The sequence below is a fragment of the Polychytrium aggregatum genome, assembly GCF_025602895.1.
Source record: "Polychytrium aggregatum strain JEL109 chromosome Unknown BJ171scaffold_9, whole genome shotgun sequence".
Taxonomy (NCBI): Eukaryota; Fungi; Chytridiomycota; class Chytridiomycetes; order Polychytriales; genus Polychytrium; species Polychytrium aggregatum.
Genome location: NW_026516211.1, coordinates 392,701 through 408,508, shown reverse-complemented (window position 1 = coordinate 408,508; position 15,808 = coordinate 392,701). Strand labels below are relative to the sequence as shown.

At 55.4% G+C, this 15,808-nt stretch overlaps 5 protein-coding genes across 5 annotated transcripts; 3 read left to right on the top strand and 2 right to left on the bottom strand.

Annotated features, from left to right (window-relative positions):
* Positions 1–93: 93 nt before the first annotated feature.
* BJ171DRAFT_308610 (uncharacterized protein) lies at positions 94–1,990 on the bottom strand. The gene is made up of 4 exons (XM_053107056.1): positions 1,468–1,990; positions 1,178–1,226; positions 640–964; positions 94–469 (listed from the first exon to the last, which is right to left on the bottom strand). The coding sequence occupies exons 1-4, from the start codon at positions 1,836–1,838 to the stop codon at positions 300–302; spliced, it is 915 nt and encodes a 304-aa protein (XP_052968991.1). The 5' UTR covers positions 1,839–1,990; the 3' UTR covers positions 94–299.
* Positions 1,991–3,950: 1,960 nt separating this feature from the next.
* BJ171DRAFT_421293 (ATPase, V1 complex, subunit F) lies at positions 3,951–4,983 on the top strand (the record flags this gene model as incomplete). Its single annotated transcript, XM_053107479.1, has 5 exons — positions 3,951–3,998; positions 4,276–4,357; positions 4,488–4,570; positions 4,696–4,795; positions 4,940–4,983. 5 exons carry the CDS (start codon positions 3,951–3,953, stop codon positions 4,981–4,983), a joined length of 357 nt encoding a protein of 118 aa, XP_052968990.1.
* A 568-nt stretch (positions 4,984–5,551) lies between these two features.
* On the top strand, positions 5,552–8,871 carry BJ171DRAFT_495120 (P-loop containing nucleoside triphosphate hydrolase protein). Its single transcript, XM_053110087.1, has 8 exons — positions 5,552–5,622; positions 5,742–6,012; positions 6,101–6,428; positions 6,597–6,617; positions 6,765–6,795; positions 6,950–7,440; positions 7,554–8,070; positions 8,230–8,871. Exons 1-8 carry the CDS (start codon positions 5,557–5,559, stop codon positions 8,641–8,643), a joined length of 2,139 nt encoding a protein of 712 aa, XP_052968989.1. The 5' UTR covers positions 5,552–5,556; the 3' UTR covers positions 8,644–8,871.
* A 1,995-nt stretch (positions 8,872–10,866) lies between these two features.
* On the bottom strand, positions 10,867–12,251 carry BJ171DRAFT_495119 (guanylate kinase 1; the record flags this gene model as incomplete). Its single annotated transcript, XM_053110086.1, has 6 exons — positions 10,867–11,090; positions 11,187–11,395; positions 11,504–11,750; positions 11,867–11,910; positions 12,042–12,105; positions 12,245–12,251. 6 exons carry the CDS (start codon positions 12,249–12,251, stop codon positions 11,035–11,037), a joined length of 627 nt encoding a protein of 208 aa, XP_052968988.1. The 3' UTR covers positions 10,867–11,034.
* A 319-nt stretch (positions 12,252–12,570) lies between these two features.
* Positions 12,571–15,757, top strand: BJ171DRAFT_421257 (NUC091 domain-containing protein; the record flags this gene model as incomplete). The annotated part of the gene is made up of 10 exons (XM_053107476.1): positions 12,571–12,820; positions 13,004–13,137; positions 13,274–13,403; positions 13,584–13,704; positions 13,754–13,769; positions 13,825–13,983; positions 14,079–14,321; positions 14,427–14,830; positions 14,938–15,364; positions 15,554–15,757. 10 exons carry the CDS (start codon positions 12,571–12,573, stop codon positions 15,755–15,757), a joined length of 2,088 nt encoding a protein of 695 aa, XP_052968987.1.
* Between the last annotated feature and the right edge of the window lie 51 nt (positions 15,758–15,808).

Sequence of the window (15,808 nt, the reverse complement as noted above, 5' to 3'; positions counted from 1 at the left end):
GCCATCGAAGGACGAGGCGTTGTGCCGATGGTCATTACCAAACGATAAATGAGCATGTGCATCCAGCATCGATAAATAGTGACCAGGGATTCGCACAGGGCATCTCGCTTCATTTCGCCCACGCCGCTGTATCCAAAGTGCACTGTGGGCTGTCTCGGGATTTCCGCTGTACCAGTACTGAGCGACGAGCCAGGGTACCCCGGGATCAGCAGTCGGAACAGTCGCACCCTGGAATTCAAACAAGCCATTGGTTCGCGGGCTTATGCGTCTTGATGCCAGATACCGGTGGAATCGGCCCTCTATTCCTTGTGCGATGCGGTCTCAATGACAATGTGGCGAACACCTTCATCGATCAAGTCGTTGATGCCTGAAAAGCCACTGGTGGCCGGCTTGTGCTTCTCCTTCTCAGTCCCCAAGGCAAGGAGGTAGTCCACGCCGATGAGCACGCTCAGAGTGAGCAGTAGATACCCTAGTACAGTCGCCATGTTGGTCAGCCTATCTCGCGCATCATAACTAATACTGGGGCTCGCTTTGATTCTTGAGCCACTGTCGACCCTGGCGAATACATTACCGCTCTTTACGCTGCGCTACACCCGCTCCGTCCAGCAGTACAGCCATCTTGGCTCCTCACTAACTTACAAACGATCATACGAGTCGTGTCGATCTTCATGGTTTCGATGTTTGTTTTGAGATCGCTGATACGTAGGACCAGCTTGTGGTTGATCTCTTGCATTCGCAGATTGAGATCCATGCCGTGTTCGCGGCTCTCGGACTTGTGAATGTTCATGTCGATTGCAACCTCGCTCTTGAGCGAGGCGATCTTGTCGGCGAACTTTTGGTTGAGCGCCTCGATGTCTCGCAAGATAGCCTCGCTATCGGTCTTGAGATTAGCCGTGTCGTTCTGGCGCAGCAGCTGAAGTTCGTTCCGAAGCTCTTGAAGATCCGCTTTGTACAGGTAAGACTCCTGTGGACATGTAGCGAGCGGATCAGTGCGTTACCAAAGTAGGTGGGCTCTCAGGAAGGCGGCGTTGTATGCCGGGGCCAGGAGAGTCGAGCGGCCATGAAGGACGGTCTGCCCACCCGACTAAGAGCCGTGCCTGCTCCCAAAATGCAAAGCGGCGACTGCATTTGTTGCATTGTTGCAGCGGATAGAAGCTGGTGGGACGAGTGGACGCACATTCTCGAGCTCGGTCTTGGAGAGAAGCTTCGAGCGGATGTCCATGGTGCTAGAGAGGTCAGTTTCAATCAAAGTCAGCGGCTTGAATGTTCCTTGTGATTTAACGATGGCATTCTGCACGCCCCTGTCGATCGCCTGCGTTGCTTCCAGCGGCTGGCACAGCCAGCCGCCGCTTCATGCTTGTTGGGGCGACTTCCTCAATCCGATTGTTCTGCCACAGCACTCATCGCCCACACAAGATCCCTTCCAACGACAGCCATCTGGCCAAGCTTCATCGGCAAGGATCGCACCTTTCCAAAAGTATCGCATTGATAATGCGCATTATGGCAACGGCCTGAGACCGCTTGAAGCCCTGTCGCTCGAGCTGCTTGACCAATTTGTATGTGTCGAATGAGAACCTAGTAACGATGATGCCCCGATTCGGGATGGAGTTTCGCAGGAAGGTGGCCACGACCGAGTCGATGGTTGGGCGGAGTGCGCTGGGCTGTAGGGGCGTCGCCGGGCTCGTTGGTATTTGGGACGACATCTGGCGTCGAGACGCAGGACGTCGGGTCTCTGGCAGTATCGACAGCGCAGGGGCCTGGATGGCCACGAGCTGTGGCCGGGGCAGGCGACCGGCCATTTGAGACGACCAAGAAACCGATCTGGCCAAGCGACTCATGGCAACACGATGCTAGCACGACTGGGACAAACAGCACAACCAACAGCGACGTCGTTTGGGCGACGGGAGATGGATGCTGGCTCCGTTCGGTGGATTTTGGATTGGTGCGTTTGAGCAAAATCCAACGAGAGCGCGACTCTTCTCGCCGAGAGCATTTGCCATCGGCGAAAACCCAATCCCAGCACACGGCAGCCCAGCAGGCGACTCATCGGCTTGCTGACGCCTCTGCCGAAGCCCAGGCTGATATGTCGAGGAGTCTCGCATCGAAGTATCCGGACGAATGGAACCCGCGCTAGTGCCCGAGAGCTGTCTGGAAGTCTTGAGCTGATCCTGGCGAGCGAGCAGGTTGGGAGAGACGGCTTCCACCTGACGAGCCGCAGCCTCACCCATCACTATCAATTTTTTCCGTCCCCCTCGCGGCTGCTCATCTCGAATATGAATACACGCTGTAGACCAAGATGCAGCAAAAGTTGGAATCCGGCCATGGTCGGTTGACGGCATTTGGTATCACCTTGAGCCGATTGACGGTGGTGGTGGGCGATTGGTGTGGAAGAATGACCAATTGTATCATTGTTGGAAGCTCCACTCCGATTGCGGACAAGAACCACCACCATCTGAATCTCTCTGGTTGGAAACCTAGTCAAGCGTGGCTGTGTGTCAGCGAGATGACATGATCGTTTGGCTATCAGGCAAGACTCACCTTGACAAGATGTCTTCCCACGACTGATTGAGCGAGCGATGCGTTTCTGGATCTGAATCAAGGACGCCACTGTGAACAACAACTCTGCCAGCCCAAAATGCGCTGGTTTTGAGGAGATTCTCTCTTCCCCAAGAACAGGACTAGCCATCGTCGCTATTTTCTCGCCAGATGGCTCCCCGCAAGAGAAAGACACCACCCAGGCGACCAAGTGGATCCAGAGCACCCACAAGATCCTTGGTCTGCAGGAATGGATGAGTGCCACACCGAGCCCCAAGATCCCTGGGTTGGCTTCCTTCTTGCGATATATTCGCCATGTGTTCGATGGAGACATGCTGGAGAAACAGCTGTACTTCAGCCTGACCCGGCGACGGCGATTCAAACGGCTTGATCTCCACAGCAAGCGACAGCGCACCGTCCACGAGATGTGCAAGCGAGTCATCGACCAAGCACCAAGGGAGACCGAAGTGGTGATTGCCTTTGGGAATGCATCCTGGAAACAGGGGAAGGGATACGCATCCAGTCCCAGGAGACTCAGGTTTGCCAAGTATTTCGAGCAGTTCCACCATCACCAGAGACGACCACCAGACCGATCCGTCTCCAAGATCCATGTGTGCTCGGTGAACGAGTTCAACACATCCCAGGTGTGCTCACATTGTCGGGAATTCAAGCGACTTGAGTCACCCGAGCATCTTGATATCGAGAAACCACACTTTGTCCGGAGCTGTGCAAGCTGCCATACGTTGTGGGATCGAGACATCAATGCAGCCAGGAACATGATCTCGGTATGCCAGTCGATCATCGCCACAGGAGATCGACCGGGTGTATTCAAGACTGTGCTTCCCAAACCAACCAAAACAAAGAGATTGCCAACGAAGACAGGAGTGCAATGCCATGGCTTGCTCACTGGGCCTACAAGTCAGTCAGCGGGCTTCAGACATCTGATGCCCGAAATGGGATCTGTCCCGTTTCTTTCTGGATTGACTGTAAGTATCTCGCACTGTTCCTTGTGCATTTCGACAGTGGATGCCGGGTCGCCCATATTCTGGGCAGTCCACTTCGGGGTTGCCATCCCTCTTGGGATGGTCGATGGGAGGTGTTTGACTCTCTTGTGCAAAGTGTGTGTGTGTGTGTGTGTGTGTGTGTGTGTGTGTGTGTGTGTGTGTGTGTGACGGCGAGAGGCTTCTCGCCTTCCCTCGGGGGTCTCTCGCCAGAGACTGCTCTTCTCGCCGACCGAGGTGGCTCCGAGAGCGCGTTTTGTCGTTCTCGCTCATTTTTTTAACAAGAAATTTTTTCATAGTGCATGCCCAATCCCGCTTGCTTGGATAGCGCCCAACCCCAGCGCAAAACCTCCTCGGATTGAGCTCCGTCTCGATCGTCTCTACACCAGCACTCTCCAAAGCACACGCATCACCATGTCATTCCAAAAGGACCGCACTCTGATCGCCGTCATCGGAGACGAGGTTGGCACCCGGGATTTCGACATGCTGTCTCGCTGCATCTGCTTGCTTTGGGGCTCGCATCGCGTCTGGTCGATACAGCAGCCGGCAGCCCAGCTCGTCGATATAAACAATACGCACGATTGCTGGGCGTTGGCACCGGCGCCGGGGCCGACAGCGTCATTTCCATCGGCAATGTCATCGGGACCATCGGCAATGTCATCGGGAGCATCGGCAATGTCACCGGGAGCATCGACAACGCCGAGTCTGATTTGTATATCTTGACTGCGATCGCACCCAGGACTCTGTAACCGGCCTGCTTTTGGCCGGCATCGGCCATATCGACTCGAAGCAAAAATCCAACTTTTTCATTGTCGACTCCAGTGAGTGCCGGACCGCATCTCTGGCACAGCCGGACCACAATCGATCTCTTGCTGCTGCCAGTGCTGCTGCAGCGTTATGCTGCCACGTTCGAGAGTCATTGCCTGATGCCGGGCGTTCCCTCTTCTCCAGAGACGCCGCTTCCCAAGATCGAAGAAACCTTCACCGAGTTCACGTCACGCAAGGACATTGCCATCATCCTGATCAACCAGCATGTAACTACCAGAGCATTCTGCATTCTGCCGCCATCGGCTCGCCGCCGGATTGCGCGTGCCTGTCTGGCGAGCGGGACGGTCGACAAATGTGTGAATTCACCACTCGAACTCGACTCGTACTGCAGGTGGCTGATGATATCCGCGAGCTCGTCGAGGCCCACGAAGCTGCCTTCCCGACGGTGCTGGAGATTCCGTCAAAGGACCATCCTTATGATCCCTCCAAAGGTGCGTCGCCTGCGCCGTGTCCGATCCCTGCGTTGATTCCCTGGCCTGTAGCCTCCTCGGTGCTGTACCGGCTCGCCGTTTCTTTCGTTGTCAATGAGAATCCTCCAGCTTACCAGCGCTGTGACCCTTGACGGCATGATGCAGACTCGGTGCTTAAGCGGGTGCAGAAACTGGTCGGCGAACAGTAATCACTCGCTCGTCCACAAGACCAAGACCCTGTTCAGCACAAAGGACGAGGTCATAACCAAACCAAACCAAACCAAACCAAACCATAACCAAGATCAAGCCCAAGAGAAATCCTTGGCTGGTGCCAGACACGATGTTACGGGATCGTCGAGAAACATGCCAGGCGGAGCGCTGGATCGGTTGAAGCTTCATCGGACGCGCATACTGCGACGAGCGGCATGTAGTCTCCTCGAAAGCGTTTATAGCTTGTCCAAATGAACATGATATTTGGATTCTCGATCGTGCTCGCACTCTTGAGTCTGCAGCACGACATGAGTTGCCCTGGAGCTCGATGCCGAGCGAGCACACCTCTGCATCACTCCCATGAGTCACTCTAATGCGACATTGCCGGACCTCGCATTCGTTGCAACCAGCTGCTGCTCGTGGGATGACTTTGCACCAAGCAGCGGAGCCTGAGGGCTAAGGCAGGGAGCTTTGCGGCAAGCTGGTCGCCCGGGTGGTGGTGGTGGTCGGCCCTCTTTCGCCAACGGTATTTCAACCGTCCCGCTCTTTCCACCAGCTCTGCCCGGCCAAAAATGGCGGCTTCCCAAACCAGCCTCGATACCGTGGCCTTCCTCGATGCCCAGATCGCCTCTCTCAATGTGCGGCCTCGTGAGGAGCCCTTTGCTCGACAGCCGGTCGTTCAGATCCCAATCGACACCGCTGCCTGCATTTGTCCAGATGTGGTCGGTCCAGGTGCTAACTCGCTTTGCTTTCGCAGGAAGAGATCGAGTCCCTGAGACGCAAGCGATCGGAGCTTGAGCAGCAACGGAGCAGCATTCTGAGCTCGTTGCAGTCGCTGCCTCCAGCCCCCAAAAGCGCCGCCAGCCAAGCCGTCGACTATGATCGCGAAGACTTTGCGTGGTCCAGGGGCGCCGGCGAGACTGCCAAGAAGATCTGGGGAATTGACGAGTTCCGACACAACCAGAGAGCCATCATCAACGCCGTTCTCTCGGGCCGAGACGTCTTTGTGGTGATGCCAACAGGCGGGGGCAAGTTTCCAGCATTGGCTGTACTTTTGCTGAACGGGGAGACATATGTTTCAATGAACCGGGGCTCACTGACATGGGATCTCGACAGGCAAGTCGTTATGCTTTCAGCTTCCGGCCGTCCTCCGAAGCGGACTGACGGTAGTGATCTCGCCGCTGATCTCCCTGATCCGCGACCAAGTGCTGGGACTGGAGGAAGTCGGGGTGTCTGCCAAAATGCTCCATTCAGGAACAAGCAAAGACGAGACCAAGTCAATTCTCGACGGCGTGGGTGGATCGGACTGTAGCTGGGATGCTCGCATTATCTATGTGACACCCGAGAGAATTGCCAAGAGCAAGCGATTTATGACGGCGCTGGAGAAGCGCTATGGTATGGGGAAGCTGGATCTCCTCGTCATCGACGAGGCACACTGCTGCAGGTCCGTAACGCCGATTTGATGCATGTTGGTGCATGTATGTTGGTGCATGTATGTTGGTGCATGTATGTTGGTGCATGTATGTTGGTGCATGTATGTTGGTGCATGTATGTTGGTGCATGTATGTTGGTGCATGTTGGTGCATGTGGCTGACGCTTTGCTCTGCACTAGTCAATACGGGCATGACTTTCGGTGAGTAGCTGCACAGCCACGGAGGCACAGTAGTTGTGTTATCCAAACCGGCCACGGCTATCGGATGCAAATTGGATTTCAACCATCATGGCGATCGCGGCCCTTCCTGTTCTCACAGTCGATGGCTCGCACTTTCCTTCGTCCAAGGCCGGACTACAAAAAACTTGGTATTCTCAAGGTGCGCACCCATGGTTCACATCTTGAATAACTCAATCCACAAACGGTGTCTACTTATTCGAGGGATCGGTCGACCAAACTGTGTCGTATGCTCCCACGACAATCTCGTTGAGTCTGGGGTGACACATTAATACTGACATTGATGTCCCGACCAGACCATGTTCCCACAGACGCCGCTGATCGCGTTGTCGGCCACATGTCCACTGTCGCTTATGGATTCAGTTCTTTCGATTTTGAACATGAAGCCAATCGACCCAGTGACCGGAACATTGCTCTTTTCGTCACCTTTGCACCGCAAGAACCTCAGTTACTCCATTCTGCCAAAGGCCGTCTCGTTCAAGGATCAGCTTGCCCAGATGGCCGAGTATATCCTGGTCAACCATAAGGACTCATGTGGGATTGTGTATTGCTTGTCCAAAAAGGACACCGAGCAGGTCGCCGAGGGGCTACGTGGCGCTTCCGGCGGCTCTCTCAAGGTCGGTGTCTATCACGCCGACCTCGACGATAGAAACCGCGATCGCATCCACTTTGAGTGGAAGCGTGGAGCCATCAAGGTTGTTGTTGCCACCATTGCCTTTGGGATGGGCATCAACCAAAAGAACGTCCGCTTCGTCATCCATCATACCATGTCCAAGTCGGTCGAAGGGTGAGCTACGCACCCACGATCTCGGCTCGAGCTCTGGATGGGTGGCTATGCCTGAGAGTCATCGTTGATGTCGCTGATACGCTGGTGTCCCCCCCCCTCCAATTTACTACTAGGTACTACCAAGAATCTGGCCGAGCTGGCCGTGACGGGATGCCGGCCGACTGCATTCTCTACTACCGAGGCCAGGACGGGCCCCGTCTGAGTTCGATGGTTCTTCTTGAATACGATGGACTCAAGGGTGTACACGCTATGCTCAAATACTGCGAAGACACCTCGACCTGCCGAAAGCTGCTGATGGATCGATACTTCAACTTGTCTCAAGATGCACTTGGTGCGTCGCTTCCTTCGCCACTAACTCATCGGTCCAAGGCGGAGCGACTGGACGAATGCGGCACTTGCGACCACTGCTCGATGAAGCAAAGGGGATTCCAAGTTGTGCGAACCGACGTCTCCTCTGAAGTTGCTGCAGTCCTCATGATTTTGACGGCTCTCCAGGGATCGGACGAGAAAGCAACGTTCTTGAGGCTTTTGGAACTCTGGCGTGGAGTAGGCAAAACATCCCCGGCCGTGGCTGCTTTGGCTCGCGATGGACAGCCCGGCTTCCCTCCTCCAAAGACGCTCTCAAAGGATGTAAGTCATCACAGCGCAAGTGTCGAAGGAAATGTCGATCCGAGGGCGTACACCGGCTCCAAAATGACGAGCAGACAGAGGCCCTTGCGCTCGTGTGAGTTGTACCGCTGATAGCCGAGATGGGCAAACACACTGATACGTTGCCGGTATCATCGATAGGACCAAGAACGGATTATTATCCAGATGCTGCTCCAGGGTCTCATCAAAGAAGACTTCCACTTCACGCCGTATTCAACGATTGTTTACTTTAGGATCTCAGAGAGGGGCAAGCTGCACATCATGTCGGCATCACAGGGACTGCCCCACGGCGTGTTTGAGATCGAGACCTTGGTTGATCCACGAGCCCCTGTCTCGGGGAAAGATGCTGGGGCGAAGCGCCGGAGATCGACCAAATCGGTACTCGAGGACAGTGCGAGCATTGTGGCTGTGCCTGTCGATATGGTCGCCGAATGTGCAGGGACTCAGCCCCGCTCCAAGAAGGCCAGGACTCGGCTCTCTGGTCGCGACGGGCTGACTGTCAGCACTACAAGCAGCCCAGAATGCATCACGATCATCTCGGACGAAGACCCCTAGAGATCCCACGCACCCATGACAAGCGGTTTGTCAGGCGACTATCGTGCAAAAGATGGCATTTATGTAACCTCTGGAATGTCGGCCGCTTGAGCTTGCGCCTAGCGAACATAGCGAGCCGATATAGCAATCCACAGGCGTAGCAATCTTGCATATGAGCGAAGCGAGCTTGAGAGTAGCAGTGAATAAAGCTGTCTGCCGTGAGTTTTTGAAGCGGATGCAGCTCTCGGAGATCATAAAGAGACACTCCAAGGCGATCGTTGCGGCCCACGGCTGAGGCTCTTCGTCTGCAACTCTACAGATCCGAAAGAGAGCGTGCTGTGGTGGTAATAGACGCTTACAGCATGGAGGTTTCAAGGAGCTTGTCCGCTTCTTGATCGTGGGGAACGTTCCGCAGGGAAGGGCCTTTCGTGGACAGGCGTAGGGTCAGCGATATTCTGTTGATCATACCAATGGGCTCGCTTGCATGGTCGGGTGCCGGTCCCAATAATACATCGAGAGACTCTCCGATTTCGATCAGCTGGTTGATATCATTCGCGCTCGGAACGCTGCTTAGATTATCGACAGAGACCACTGCGCCGGGGATAGCATCACACGATGCCAACAAGCCTCCGTCAGGCGAATGGGTATTCCCGATATTGAGTACCTCCTCAATATCGACCGAGCATAGGAGCACCAAATCGTCGGCCTCATCTCGAGGCCGCGGCACATCGCTTCGATCCACGGTGCTCAGGACAGGGAGTGAGCTGTATCGACTGCTGCTCTTCTTTCTGGACGAGATGCTGGGCTGCGACATACTCCGCTGTTTCCTCTTTGCAGTCAGTGGCCACGAAGGCGTGTCGACAGGAGTAAGAAGCGAGCAATGTGTATCTGACTGACAATAATCGACTGATATTGGCCTGGGTTCGAGCTTGAGGCTTGGTTCTGGCGCTGGCGTTGGCTCCGGCTCCAAGCTTCGATGGAGCTCTTGGTCGAGCGGAGCTTCGCCAGCTCTCATCAGTTGGTCAATGTCCATGGATCCAAAATCGCCAATGATGTGCCTTGGGGCTGCCAAGCCAGGTTCCTCCTCGAGTTCGGCAAGATTGCATATGTTAAGCGACACATTGGACATGAACACGTCGTTTGAATCCTCATCTTTGTTTTTGAGCTTTTGAAGGTCAAGGTCCAGGACGTTTGCGATATCAGGCTCCCACGAGGAGCCGAGCGCCGGGTACGCGACGGGACAACCAATGTCCAGGAGCTCCTCGATATCCTCGGCGCCACTGTCCTCGTTGATGTAGACATGAAGCGGAAACACATTGGACTCCTTGAAGTAGTACTCTCCATAGGCTCGAATGTCCGGAAGACTGGGTAGGCGGTTGCGGTTGCGGTTGCTGCCAGAGGTCGGCGATTCGCGACTGGGGGGAAACTCGGGATGGGAGGGAGAGGCAGCCAGGGCCAACACCGAATTGATGTCGAGCCGCTCGGGCTTGTAGCTTTGCATCGACTCAAAGGCCTCGTCGAGGCTCTGTTGTTGCCCGATCAGAAACACGGTGTCGATGTCGCTCTCCGGAATGCTTTCGGGGATGCTTTCGGGGCGACCGCCGTCGGGAATGGTGGGAAGCGGATGCTCTGGCTGTGGCGGTCGCGAAGCATCGGGCTGACACTGAGAGAGCTCAAGCAAAGCGTCAATGTCGGTGCTGAGATTTATGCATGACATTGAACTGGGAATCGAGGACGCCAACTTGGTCGCCCCATGCCTCAGCTGGTCGCCGTCGCTCTTGGATGACGAGCGGTTGCGTGTGCGGCTCGTGAGAAGCGAGAATGACCGAAAGCGCCTCTGCGGGGTGACGTTTCCAGAGTCAGCGAGCGAGTAGTCCGACTTGGACAAGACACCCTTTGTCGATGCTCCGTAAGACATGGATGTGTGAAGATGCTCGACAGATGCAGTAGCGCTGAACAAAGTTCCCAACCGAAACGCAGGAAGGCTTTGAAGCGAATTTGGACACTTCAACTCGCGGATGAGTTGTGTGGATTGAACGATGCTGATCGGCTGAATGACGCTGATCGGCGCTCATCCGAATATGGCCCGCTCTCCAAGCCAATCCAGCGATTTCGTTTTTTTGCCCCACGTCTTCCCCCCCCCACCTTAGATATATCCTTTTGCCCTGGCTTGCAGTGACGGCATCTGTAGCGACTCGCTGGTCACCGTCGTGCCCGCTTACCACATGCATCTCCCTGCTCACTCAGGGCACTTGGCCATGTATTATGATATGGGCCCTGTTCCGGCGTGCTTTGTCCGGATGAAATGATGTGCTCTATTCTCTATTCGACACGCTGCGACATCGACGCCAGATCGTTACGAGGCAGCGTCGCCGTTGCCACAACGATTGCGCTGGATCGACGGGTCAAGGATCAGAGCGCATTGCATGTCTTGGATTTGGACTTCTCGGATCCGTGAGGCTGGAGATCTGTACCAGTTTCGAAAATGCAATCAGCATGACAGTTAGCATCGCCCTGATGCGGCCCTGACATGCGATTCGATGCATTTTGGGAGTTGAACGTACTCCATGTTTTCTGGACAAACTCCTCGAGTCTCGCGTATGCTTCATCCACCGCGTCGTTGACGACAATGCAGTCGTAGACACCGGGCTCGGCGGCATAGTCCATTGCCGCTTTGGCGGTGGCCAAGCGAGTCTGCAGCGTCTCCTCACTTTCCGTCTTTCTATCCCGCAACCGCCTCTCGAGTGCCTCGATCGAGGGAGGCTGGATGAATCTGGGTCGGAGTGTCGACGCATGGACGCATTAGCGCTGCAGTTGGAGCAGCTGATTCTCAGGGCCTCGGTGACGGAGCTCGTCTCGAGGGTGCTGCCCTGTTCCTTACATGTAATGTGCTGGCTTGCTCAAGCGCTTGATGCTCTGGACGCCAGCTATCTCCAGATCCAGCACGCAGATCGTGCCGGCATGGCTGATCGCCTCGACAGCAGCGATCGACGTGCCGTACATGTTTCCAGAAAACTCAGCATACTCGATAAACTGATTCTGGCTCACCATCGCCTGAAAGTTTTCACGCGTTGTGAAGTGGTATGCCTTGCCGTCCTCTTCACCAGGTCGTGGTCCCCGGGTTGTGTCTTGGAAGCCGCGGATAATTGGCGATGGATGATCCATGGGCAGCGCCATTGTGGGGTCAACAATAAACTGCTGAGGCGGTATCTTCTCTCTGTGAGGAGTTCAGCAGACTACTTACGGGAAACGCTGAAGCCAAAGGTGCTTGGATAGTTCTTGAACAGCCTGGCAAAACGAGTCCGGATCAGCATGGATACGGCACCGGCCGCTGCTTGGGGGATATCGGAGCACGCCATCCAAGCGACATTGCATGTCTCATAGCGGCGAGCACCAATCCAGAGCACCGAACGGCTTACATATTCAGCAGGGTGCTTTTGCCACTGCCCGATGGCCCCGACACAACCATCAATGCTCTGACGCCTGCACGGCCATGCCAAACGTCCGTTATCCTCTGCGCATCTCGAGCTCGCTAATGCTGCGGTAGCACAAGGGTGGCATGATGATGGCATAGTGGCATAGTAGCATAGTAGCATAGTAGCATGGCGGCTGTCCCTCTGACCTGACATTGCTGCGAGATGTTGGAATGGGGGAATGGCGGAACGCTGGGACGGTGGTGCCCTGGCCGTCTGCATCCAACGGCAAGCCAAAACACGCCTCGATGCGGCTGCGCGGCTATCCACGTGACACAACTCCGATTGGCGTGGCACAATCACTTTTTTTTTTTGAGGCGGGCCGAACAGGAGAGCCCAGGCGAGGGGGCGACGGCACGCACATTCCGTTCACCACGGTCTCGACGGTTCCCCAAGCAGCATCCAGCTCGCTCGCTCGCCCCCCGATTGCCTGGCCGTCACCCGCCTGTGTCCAGTCAAGAGCAAAAGTCCAGCCATGGGCATCCACAAGAAAGAAAAGTCCCGCCAGCCGGCCGGCAAGGGTGCCAGCGCATCGCTCTCCAATGTCACCCACGTTAAGGGAGTCAACTTTTACCGCGATGCCAAGAAGGTCCGCCAGGTCAATATGCTTAAGGGCGGCAAGGCCGTCCGCAATGCCGATGGCGAGGTTGTCAAGGAAGCTATCTTTCAGAACAAGCTTCCCTCGGGAACGATGGCCCGGGTGCAGCCCAATCGACGATGGTTTGGTAAGTGCGAACGGGTGTGTCCACAGGGATATCAGTTTGGATGTCGAAGCGCTTGGTTTCCGGCGGACACTTGGGAATGGGAATTATAGGCATATTGACTGTGCGTCCAGCTCGTCATCCCGGCTGTGCAGATCTCCGCACTTACCTGTCCATGCATGTCCGGTTGGCTCCATTGGATCTCAGAGAACACCCGAGTTATCGGCCAGAAGCAGCTCGAGGCGTTCCGTGACGCCATGTCGACTCGGGCCAACGATCCTTATACCGTCCTCTTGCGCCAGAACAAGCTGCCGATGAGCTTGCTCGTGGATCCAAATGCGGTAGGAGCAGAGTTTCGTTGAACAGCTTGGGAACCGACGATCATCCGGTCTGAAAGCAAGCAGCGCTATGGCCATGCCATCACATCAGCTTCGTTGGGGGTGCTTGAATTCTAATATTATCGGGCAATCATCGCAGGCCTCGCGCATGCACATTCTCGAGACCGACAAATTCAGCAACACTTTTGGGCCCAAGGCGCAGCGGAAGAGACCAAAGCTGGCATCCAGCACCTTGGATGAGATGGTCGAGAATGTCAGCAGCTTGCAAGGTTAGAGACATACGGACGACGTATGGAGTGGGGTGCTGGCGTGTCAATCTCCCAAACGAGCAGTCGTGGTCGGGGCACCGGCGCAGCAAGTCGTTTGAAGGGTTCGCTGCCGGGAATCCCCGCTGGCGTCACGATTGTGAATGCGTACTGATGCGTCCGCTGCCGACTCTGGTATCCCAGAAAACTACTCAGAAGAGAAAGATGGCCGTCTCCTTGCCAATATGGTCGACGATGGCCAGTCGGAAGGACAGCGCAATCCAGCCCTCAGCAAGGGCCAGTCGAAGCGCATCTGGAATGAATTGTACAAGGCAAGCTGGCTCTGCATATCATCCTCTTCGGCACAAGATGAGGATCGCCTGCAGCTCTGTATGCGATGCTCGAGCCCCGACTTACTGGTCGGTAACGAACACTTGCCCAACAGGTCATCGATTCATCCGACGTTGTCGTCCATGTGCTCGACGCACGCGATCCCCTTGGCACTCGCTGCAAAAATGTCGAGATGTACATCAAGAAGGAGGCCAATCACAAACACATCATCTTTCTGCTGAACAAATGTGATCTCGTGCCAACTTGGGTGACGGTACGAGCCTTTCTTTGTGTCTACAGCGACATGGATTGCTACAGGCCTGCGTGGTCTGACACTATGTACTTACGGATTGTTTGCTGCTTCGCCAGGCTCGATGGGTCAAGATCCTCTCGCGAGAACGGCCCACGATTGCATTCCACGCCAGCATCAACCACTCCTTTGGCAAGGGCTCCTTGATTCAGCTGCTTCGCCAATTTACCGTCCTGCACTCGGATAAAAAGCAGATTTCGGTGGGCTTTGTTGGATACCCAAACACGGGCAAGAGCTCCATCATCAACACGATTCGAAGCAAGAAGGTGTGCAACGTAGCGCCAATCCCCGGAGAAACCAAGGTGCGTTTGTCAAAGACCGCTGCTGTTGGCATGCAGCACCAGCTCAGTAGCAATCGAGTGCGACGCAGCGAGATCCTCTCGTTGACTTTACTATCTACCCCGCAGGTCTGGCAATACATTACCCTGACAAAGAAGATATATCTGATCGACTGCCCTGGAATCGTCTATCCCGATCCCAATGACACCGAGGACGACATTGTGCTCAGGGGTGTTGTGCGTGTGGAAAACATTGAGCAACCCGAAGATCACATCCCCGCCTTGATGGCGCGTGTCAAGCCCGAGTACCTGAAGGCCACATACGGCGTCGCGTCTTGGGAGGACCATATTGATTTTCTGGGCCAGATCGCCAAAAAATCTGGTCGCTTGCTGAAAGGAGCAGAGCCCGATGTCGGAACGGTGTCGAAAATGATTCTCAACGACTGGTTGCGCGGCAAAATCCCGTACTACACTGCTCCGCCCCTGGATGAGGGCATGTCCGAGGAGAATCCAAAGAATCTGAAGGTAGGCCTGTTTTGCTCCAGCGCACACCTGAACCGGCGTCGCCGTTCGAATGATGAATGGACTGCGTTCGCAGCCGACGCATCCTTTGCTGGTGTTTTGCTCCTGCTGATATCAGCACGCTGTTTTTGTTCATCTGTCACGACTCCCAGTCCGCCGAGCCTACTGCAGCCGGAGTACAGCAGCTTTTCAGCAAGATTCCTGTTTCTGCGGCCTTCACCGTCGAAGACATGTCTGGCAACGGTGCCAAGGACGAGCTTGTTGCTGAAGAGCGCTTGATCATCCAGCGAAGCAAGGAAGAAGGTGTTGAGATCGAAGGCGCCGACGAACACAAAGATGATGGTGGTGAAGAGGACAAAGACGAAGATGAAGAGGACGAAGACGAAGACGAAGACGAAGATGAAGATGAAGATGGCGACCAAGAGGAAGAAATCAACTGGGATGACCTTGTTGATGAGCAGGATGTGCCCGCGCGCCCGAAGCAGTCTCGTCCGCAGCTGCAGGCGGAAGCCGCTCCGCCAACCAAGCCGGCCACAGCCACAGCCGTCAAAAAGAGACATGGCTTCGTCGTCGCGGACAAGCCCGAGACCGTTCCGACATCGTCGGCCTCGACACGCGGTGCCAAACGAAAGCCCGATGCTCACCACGTTGACGAGGACGGAAGCGACGGCGAGGATCTATCGGACGGAGACAGCGAAGGTGCAGTGGAACCTCAGCAAAAGGAAAAGAACCAGACATCCTACGGCGACTCGGATGACGAGTCCAAAAAGAAGACCAAGGAGCCTCGCATGACTACCAACAAGGGCCGAAGTCGCGGAACCAACTTTTATGAGCGCACCAATGTCAAGAACAAGAACCGCAGCAAGAGGGCCCAGGTCGAGGCTCCCGAGAGACTTATCAAGAAGATGAGAGCCCCCGGTCTCAAGCGGCTGGGCTGATCCAACCTCCACAGCCTGCGGCATGTGATCGAGCCAGTGCTAATCGAACCG

Coding starts and splice junctions, on each gene's coding strand:
- BJ171DRAFT_308610 (XM_053107056.1), bottom strand. CDS start 1,838: ATGAGTCGCTTGGCCAGATCGGTTTCTTGGTCGTCTCAAATGGCCGGT. Junction 1,227..1,467: donor AATGCGATACTTTTGGAAAG/GTGCGATCCTTG, acceptor TGACCTCTCTAG/CACCATGGACATCCGCTCGA. Junction 965..1,177: donor CCAAGACCGAGCTCGAGAAT/GTGCGTCCACTC, acceptor ACATGTCCACAG/GAGTCTTACCTGTACAAAGC.
- BJ171DRAFT_495120 (XM_053110087.1), top strand. CDS start 5,557: ATGGCGGCTTCCCAAACCAGCCTCGATACCGTGGCCTTCCTCGATGCC. Junction 6,013..6,100: donor GGTGATGCCAACAGGCGGGG/GCAAGTTTCCAG, acceptor GGATCTCGACAG/GCAAGTCGTTATGCTTTCAG. Junction 6,429..6,596: donor GACGAGGCACACTGCTGCAG/GTCCGTAACGCC, acceptor GCTCTGCACTAG/TCAATACGGGCATGACTTTC.